This window comes from Arvicola amphibius, chromosome 14, assembly GCF_903992535.2.
Source record: "Arvicola amphibius chromosome 14, mArvAmp1.2, whole genome shotgun sequence".
Lineage (NCBI taxonomy): Eukaryota > Metazoa > Chordata > Mammalia > Rodentia > Cricetidae > Arvicola > Arvicola amphibius.
In genome coordinates, this window is record NC_052060.1 from 14,510,648 (window position 1) to 14,519,269 (window position 8,622).

Here is an 8,622-nt window from a genome sequence, read left to right on the forward strand (position 1 = left end):
GGCAAGCCCTCTGCCAACTGGGCTACATCACCATCCCTGGGGCTTGGCCTTTCATTTTTCAAAACCATGTTCTGAACTTGTTTTCGGGGCGTGGGGGAGTGGGTGTTGTTGGGTTTCAGGGTAAAGGTCACGTGTCTGGTTTTGATACAGGGTCTCACTACGCCTCCAGGGCTGGGGCTTGGCAACCGTCCTGTCACAGCCTCCAGACTGCTGGTATTGTATCTTGCGTCACCACACCCAGCCTAAAATGACACTTTTTAATGCAGGAGAGTTGCTCATTGTAATGTGGTTGAGATGCCAATCTTCTCTTTTGTGACTGGCATTTTCATGAGCTGCTTACATTTTCACATTAGTTTAATGAAGAGGAAGACTTCCTCCTGGCATCTCACTGCGTTTGACTTTTTTCTGACTCCACCTAGAACTTCATTTGTTTGCAAGCAGTGTGGTGTAGAGATGTTTGGGGATTTCCCCTCTGTGCAGCTGCCCACTTGTTCAGTGTCGCTTGCTGAAAGGCTGTCTCCCCACTGCCCCGCCACATGGACCGGGAGAGCTGAGGGATATATGATTGTGCATACCTTTTTCTTTTTCCAACTCATTTGTTGTTTTCATGGAGTAACTTTTAAATTGACTGCGGCTTTGAGTTGATTTTGTTTGAAACTATTCCCATGGCCTGAAAGAATCGAGCGCCCATCCCGAGGCAGCAGCGCCTGGTGTGTCTGTGGATGTCTCTGGTTGAACCTGCCCGTCTCCTTTATTTCTCAGGTGCTGATCGTTGATCTCTGTGCGGACAAGTTCCTGCAGGAGGTGAGTGACAAAGGAGATGCTTACATAATGCTTGGGAGGATAGGTGTCTCTGTAGGCAATTAGACAGAAAATAGGCGAAAGTGCCTAGAGAAGTGACTCAGAAAGGATTTCTGGTTCATACCCATCTCCAAGTTGACACTGTAGCTAGCCATACAAGATTGGCCTGAAAACTTTGGCTTGCACTTATAGGTGTCCACCCCAAAGGAGGAAGGAGGAAACAGCATAAATGTTATTCCCAAAAGAAGTAACCATCCCTTTGACTCCAGAAGGGTTGACATATAAGCCTCTAGGTTAATTAAGTTTATTGGGCTGAGGATGCAGCTCAGTGGTAGAGTACCCATCTGATCACAAGCTGCCGTGTCCAAGTCAGCGCCACGGAAGGAAGAGAAGAGCAGTTAGCCGGAGTTGTTAGTCTGTGCTCGGTTAGGCAGTTAGGATCTAAACAGGAGTCTCAGAGACTGAGGGCAGTGGGTGTTTATGCAGTGCTTCAGAGAAGGTTTACAGCAATCCTAACAAGGCATCCTGGGGCGGGAAGACATGGTCCTTTCTGATGGATGCTCAAGGGAGAGGGGAGACAGCGATGAGTCTCACAGCAGCTCTCTGGGTGTAAACTAAGCATGGAAAGCAAATCTTTCTCTTTTAAATCAGTTGGCTTCTCACATTTGAACTGCCATTTATTGGAGATGGCGTTGGAGACAAAGAATGAAGCTTATAGATGAGAGAATTTGTAAAAAAGAAAAAAGTCCCTGAGAGTTTGATAAGGTGTCACGTAATTTTTAAAAGTAAAGTTACGGTACACTGTGAACATCGTGTGTTCTGAGTCTATGTAGATGATAGAATCTCAAATGACTCGTCAGGCAGAGTTTCCACAGAGCCACCTGGGGGCTGGGGGCTGTTAGCTGTGCATGTCTGTGCTTGCCGAAGGCTCACGCAGTGTGCTTCCCCCAAGGTATCCGATGAGGATGAAATCCTGCCGCCTAAGCTGCAGGCTGCCCTGGCCCAGATTCTGGAAGACCGAGACGAAGTCCTGGCCCAGGAGCAGCAGTTCTCACAAGGTGTGGGAGGCGGGCAGAGGGTGGAGGTGAAGGCAGTGCACACACTGCAGGTCCAGCACTGGCTCGCGGTGCGCCAAAGGAGCGCGTCTCGAGACTCTCACGCCCTTCCTTAATGATCCCCAGTCTGCCCGCTTCTGCCACGGGACTGCTGGAAAGTTACATTTGTAGACTGCTTTCTCCCCATAGGTCTGTCTCTTTGAGTTCTTCGTCCTGTCTTTAAAAAAAAAAAAAAAAAAAGTCCCCTTCTTACCAGTATTTACTGACTTTCCCCCTTCCCTTCCCATGACTCTATATAAAGTAGGTGTCAGTGGTCACGGTGACACTTGCCTTTAACCTCAGCACTTAGAAGGCAGAGCCTTTGGATTCCTATGAGTTCAAGGCCAGCCTGATCGACACAGTGCCAGGCCAGCAAAGACTACATAATGAGATTCTGTCTCAAAAACCAAAGCAACGAAAAGCAGTGTCATCATCAACATTTCAGAGGGGAAAGCAAAGCTGTTTCCTGGTGGGATGGATCATGAGGAAGGGAAGAGACCTAAAGGGGCCGTAAAGCATCGGCTTGAGGCAGGGTGTGTAACATGGGCCTTTAATTCCAGTATTCTGAGGTGGTCTACACTGTGAGTTCCAGGCCAGCCTGGAGAGACCTCATCTTTAAAAAAAAAAAAAAAAAAAAAAAAACAAACCACAAACTCAAGTATTATTCCCCAGGCACAGTAGTTCATTCTTGTAGTCTCAGCACCAGGAGGTAGGAAGAGAACCTAAGTTTGAGACCAGCCTAGGTAAAAGATCCTAAAGCGAGAGGTGTGTGCTGGAGTCGAAATGGATGGGTGGACGGACAGGCAGACAGAGAGCAATGGAAGCATGTCTGATTATTTGTTGTCTCTGTAAGAGTGCCTGGTGGAGTGCCTGACATGCACTTAATACTCAATAAATTACTTTTATTAGAATTAAATCTTAGTGCAGTAGAAGGTGAGAAAGTTGAAGTGGCAAGTGATTTGTAGAAGAATATAGTGCGTTTGTGTTTTGATATATCTTATTTTAATTGGCTCATAGCCTACCGAGTTTTGTAAAGGATCTGGATATGGTAACCTCTAGACAAATGGAATTTCTGCACTTTATAAATTAGGCAATGAATAATGAGACAGCCAAATAATGACCTCCATAGACAGCCTGAGAGTGGAAAGGGTGAGATACTGATCTGGAGATGAAGATTGGAATTGCATAGCCAGCTCTGTCTCTGTGCCAGCTGGCTTTGTTTGTTGGCTGCTGCTGCTGCTGTTGTTTGAGACAGGATCTCATGCAGCCCAAACTGGCCTCAAAGCTCACTGTCTAGCTTTATAGTGTGTAGCTATATTATGTAGGATGATCTTGAACTCCTGATCCTCCTGACTGCATCTCCCAAGTGCGAGGATTACAGACGTGAGCCACCAGCTCCGGCTGCCAATCAGCTTTTTAAGGCGTAGACTGGAGAAGAGAAGTGGTCCTGGGACCACACTCAGGGGAGGAAGAAGGGGCAAGAGAAATCCAAATTGTCGGTGACACAGGCAAGACAGGAATTGGGAGGCCAGGGGAGGACGGGGGCTCAGAGGCAGCACAGAAGGGAGAGGAGCGGACAAGTCGGAAAACAGGCTGCATTTGCTTGAGTGGTGAAACCATAGTGTGGAAGCCAGGCTGCCAGGCGCAGTAAGAGTACCGGGAGGAAAGCCTGGGACGCGACAGCAGCCATTTGCTTTGCGCACGGCACGGGCTGTGCAGCAAGCTAGAAATGCACGCTCCAGTGTTTATCCTCAGTTTCCATGGCTCTTAAACATGGCTTCCATAACCACTGTCAGAGTTCACAAAACATAGATCCTTCTCTTCGTTTCTTTCCTTTTCAAACAGATGTGACCCTCAATTCTCTGGTGTCTGAAGCATTTGTGAGGTTTTTTGTGGAGCTCGTAGGACATTATTCTCTGAATATGACTGTCACAGAGCGCGGGGAGCGTGTTTTCCTGAGGGAGCCATTCCGAAAGTCCCACACTTCCCGGAGTGTTCGCCACTTTCTAGATCTCTTCATGGAGACACAGATGTTTGCGGGATTTGTCCAGGACCGGGAGCTTCGGCAAAGCGGAGTTAAAGGTGGGTTCTACCATAAACCAGTATCTTCTTAGTTGGTGAATACTTAGAAGGATTGACTAATAGACAAGGGCTGGAGAGATGTCTCAGAAGTTAAGAGCACCGACGCTCTTCCAAAGGTCCTGAGTTCAATTCCCAACAACCACATGTTGGCTCACAGCCAGCTATAATGAGATCTGGTGTCCTCTTCTGGCATGCAGGCAGACATGGAAGGAAAGTTGTATACATAATAAATAAATAAATCTTAATAAAAGAATATGTGTAGACTTACAAGGGCACATCTGAGTTACTACAGGAATTATCTGTAGTACTGTTTAACTACACTGATACATCATTGGTAGTAAGAACAAGATTAGGGCTAGGGAGATGGGTCATCTGGTAAAGGCAACCTGAGTTCCATCCCTGGCTCAGTGTGTTGGAAGAAGAGAACAGACACCACTCCCTGACCTCTGACCTCTACATGTGTGCTGTGGTATGCATATGCCAACCCCATACACATACATAAAGGCATGAACATACACAAATTAAGCAAGTAAAAAGGGGTATAGCTCAGTACTCAGTAGTAGAGCATGCCTAGCGTGTGCAAAGGCCAGAGTCTGCCCACAGCACCGCCAAAAAGCAAAAGAAAAGGAAGGTTTTATCTAACTGGTTGTCAGGATGGAGTGCTGGACAGTCTCACCGCTATGTCTTCGTCATAGGTTTATTTGAAGTCCGGGCTCTCCAGTATTTGGAAACAATTCCTGAGTCGGAACCCAGTGGGGTGAATAGAATTTTGCGGAGTCTTGGTGAGTTGCTTTGTTCTTCTGTTGGATAAATGGCTGTAAAAGACCTTTGCAGTCAACAGACCTCATCCCGAAGACTCATAGTCAATCAGCAGTGTGACCTCTAGCTGACTGACTGGACACTGTGACCCTGGGTCCTGATGTTTCAGAAAGCCGGTCACCTCAAATGCTGGGAATTCCCCAGCAGGGTGGGCCTGGGCTGTCTCCCTTCATGAAACCCCTAACTAACCTTATGGTAAAACTTTCCATTTCATGATCACGAAGCTTTTCCAGGTTACATCCTTTGGGCATGCTTTTTTAAAAGTGGTCCTATTTATCAGAAAATTTCTTACAGATAAATTTTACATATAATTTTAGGATGTCCATCGACCCCTGACTTATAAAGTACCCGATCTGGGGGACTGAGAAGCAGAGAGGGTGCCTCACTCTGATTTTGCATTTCCTTGTGATGTTTAAATTCCAGTACGACATGAGAACAGCGGTGTGTCCATCCAAACAATGGCTTACACTCTGAGCTTTGGCATGTGTGCCTCTGGTTAGACCCTGTCCCTCACTAGCTGAAAGGCCACAGGCAAATGCCGCAGGTTATGATTTCATCTGTACCTGGGGGCTAGATTCGATCAGATGATAATCTTTAGGGACTTTAAAAAAGTTTCCCTTAGCCCGGCGGTGGTGGCGCACGCCTTTAATCCCAGCACTCGGGAGGCAGAGGCAGACGGATCTCTGTGAGTTCGAGACCAGCCTGGTCTACAAGAGCTAGCTCCAGGACAGGCTCTAAAGCTGCAGAGAAACCCTGTCTCGAAAAACCAAAAAATAAAAATTTAAAAAAAAAAAGTTTCCCTTGAGCTCTGGGAAATCTCCAGAGTGGGCCAGGTAATTTGAGACTACAGTTCGAGGTGAAAACCACCTGTATTAGATTATGTCTTGAGTTCTTTTCCACCTCTGCAATTAGACACTCATGGGCTTTTTAGTGGCTAAACACATCACCTGATCGCTTTCCATTAGTGCAACAGAACGCTGAAGGTGGTAAGAACGAGGCCTTAGACTCTGGAGGCTTATTTGGTTCCTAGTTAGGGGAGTTTCAGCCCGTAGCTGATTGACCCTGATGCTTTTGGGCCTGTGGCATGGTAATACATTTTGGCAAGATGTGGGTAGAAGGCAGAAGAAGCTGTTTGTGTCATGGCTGCCAGGAAGCAGTGATGAGAAAGGGCACACTCATGACCAGCCGTCCCCCCTCTGGGCTGCACCTCCTTAAGGTTCCATTTCCAAGCTTTTACATGTAGGATTTGGGGGACACTTCTCCCAACCACAGCTCTTGTCAAGACCACTGAGCTAGTGAGTGGTTCTGAGTGGCCAGCTTGTTAGTCACTTGGCTCAGATGTACAACGGGTAAAGATCAAACAAGGTACTCACGGGGCTGGAGAGATGGCTCAGAGGTTAAGAGCATTGCCTGCTCTTCCAAAGGTCCTGAGTTCAATTCCCAGCAACCACATGGTGGCTCACAACCATCTGTAATGAGGTCTGGCACCCTCTTCTGGCCTGCAGACACACATGCAGTCAGAATATTGTATACATAATAAATAAATAAATAAATATTTTAAAATAAAAAAACAAGGTACTCACGCTCTTCTCCTCCTTCCAGGAAGCAAAATGAGATTTCTCCACAAGAAGTGAATGTGTTTCCATTCTCAACATAATGGAAAGTGCCAAAGACAGCATGTCTCCAAGGGTCTGGACGCATTGAAGAGTCCTGTAGAGTCCTTGAGATTGTGAAAGGAGAAAGGCTGTCGGAGGAGGACTCTCTGTTGCTACAGACCAACCTGAGAGCCAGTGCACTCTCTTCTGCTTCTAATTTGGGAACTTTTTGTTTGTTTGGTTGGTTGGTTGGTGGTTTTGTTTTCTGAGACAGGGTCTGTCTATGTAGCCCTGGGTGTCCTGGACCTCACTCTATAGACCAGACTGGCCTCAAACTCACAGAGATCTGCCTGCCTCTGACTCCCAAGTGCTGGGATTAAAGGCAAGTATCACCATGCCTAGCCAAATTATTTTTACTGTGGTGTTTCTCTTTAGTTATTGGTGGCTACAAGAAGCTCAGTTTGTGCTTAGTCTACGAAAGCAGTCGTTCTTTACAAGAAAAAGACTTGGAAATACTCGGTGTTGCATTTTTTGAGAACAGCGCAGAGATGAGACTAAGAGAAAAATGCTGAGTTCCAGGCGCTAGAGAGACTCGGTAGAAATGGAGAGCATTGGGTACACCTTATGCGGTTCTCGTCAGGAGAGCATCGAGCTGCTTTAACCAGGGGCTGCTTGGGCTTTCGGATTCCAGTGTTCCACTGTTGATAACCCCCTGACCCTATCTTGGAGAATTTCACTCATGTTAGTACCTTTAAAAAAGGCAGACAGCATGCTGGTCTTCATCAGACCATGTGTCCTGCAGAGTAGGTCGCCTCTCACCTGTCAGCATTCTTAGACTTTGTGGAATGGAGCCAATGTGAAGATGTCCCTTCAAGGACGTAAGCTACCTGTTTGTTGGCTTTTGGTGTTCACAATTTGCTGCGCTGTGCTACATTTCCCTATGTCATTTTATTCAAGTCTTCCATCAGCTTCGTGATATTTTGCAAGAAACTGGAGTTCCGAAAGGTTAAGTGCTTTGGCCAGTTATGCCCTTCAGACAGAGCTGAGCAAAAACACTTGACTTACGAACACAGAGAAAGCTAGTGAGTCCTACAGATGGAAGCTGGGGCTCTTTAGTGTTATAGCAATGTTTAAAGCTCTCCGTGGAGTATCCCAGAGCCGCCTCTAAGCTTTGTTGAGACTTCAAGCTCCGGGTGTCTTGATGAGACACTGTTCTTTGTTTGTCTTTGGTGCTGGGAATAGAACCCAGGGCTTGCTGTGTGCTCTGCCACACTTTTATTTCTATGTTGTTGTAAGTTTTTGTTCTAATTAGACTCAGTATTTCCTAAGCCTATACCTCTTCATCATCCAGATGCTGAACATCTAAAGTGTGACTAGTGCCTGGGAAAAAGGAGTTTGTCAATGAAGGTGTGGTTTTCATTGACAGATGATAATTGTTGTGGCAAATGTCAGTTGTTGTCTTTAGGCTTTGGTAACAGTGTTCCCTAGAATGGAGACGATTCACTCAGACTTAAGTGTTGTACATTGTGCTGGGATACGGCTGGCTGACGGTCCAGTCCACGCGTGTCTGAATGAATGCAGGCAGGTTGGTGCCGTGCAATATGGTTCCTAAGTGTGGGTCCAGGGAAAGACCTGGGCCTGTGTCTTTAAATGCTGGTGCCACTTTCCCCTGTGGTACTGTTCTCTTCTCACACTCCAGTCCTGAAGGAACCTTTGGTTGTTTATCAGATGGGAATAGGAGTGTTTGCTGTGGTTGGTCATGACTGTGCATTGGGGATAAGAATCTTACCTTCTTACAATCCAAAGCTGCTTCCTTTCCTTGAGTTTGTTGTGTTTTGTTTTTGTAAAATGTTGTGAATACTGGACATGTTTGTAAAAAGAATTGTTCAAGATTTCTATCAAATGTTTACAGATCTTTTAATGAATAAAGACATTTTAAAAGTCCCACCGATCTCCTGGAGAATTTAAACTAAATCCACTTAGGATGTGTATTACTTATGTTCCTGCTGCAGTGATAAAACAAGCAACTTGAAGAAAGCTTGTTTGGCTGACAGGTCCGCGGGAGAAGAGCCCATCGTAGTGAGGAAGCATGGCACCAAGCCAAAGGCATGGAGGCAGGGGTGGGGAGCTGAGAGCTCAGGTCTTCAAACAGCAATTTGGAAACAGTGCATTTAAAACAGTGTGAGGCTTTAAACTCTCCTACCCCTAGTGACTGACTGGCCTCTGCCAGG

General features: G+C 46.4%; 1 protein-coding gene across 1 annotated transcript in view; it reads left to right on the forward strand.

Annotated features, from left to right (window-relative positions):
• The window catches only part of Dennd2c (DENN domain containing 2C), a 75,820-nt gene extending 67,460 nt beyond the window's left edge, over window positions 1–8,360 (forward strand). Inside the window, exons 15-19 of the mRNA XM_038312004.1 lie at window positions 763–804; window positions 1,754–1,859; window positions 3,741–3,977; window positions 4,673–4,759; window positions 6,399–8,360. Of these exons, the coding sequence (XP_038167932.1) occupies window positions 763–804; window positions 1,754–1,859; window positions 3,741–3,977; window positions 4,673–4,759; window positions 6,399–6,430 (504 nt within the window). The 3' untranslated portion in view covers window positions 6,431–8,360. The remainder of the gene's footprint in view (window positions 1–762; window positions 805–1,753; window positions 1,860–3,740; window positions 3,978–4,672; window positions 4,760–6,398) is intronic.
• Window positions 8,361–8,622: the final 262 nt, after the last annotated feature.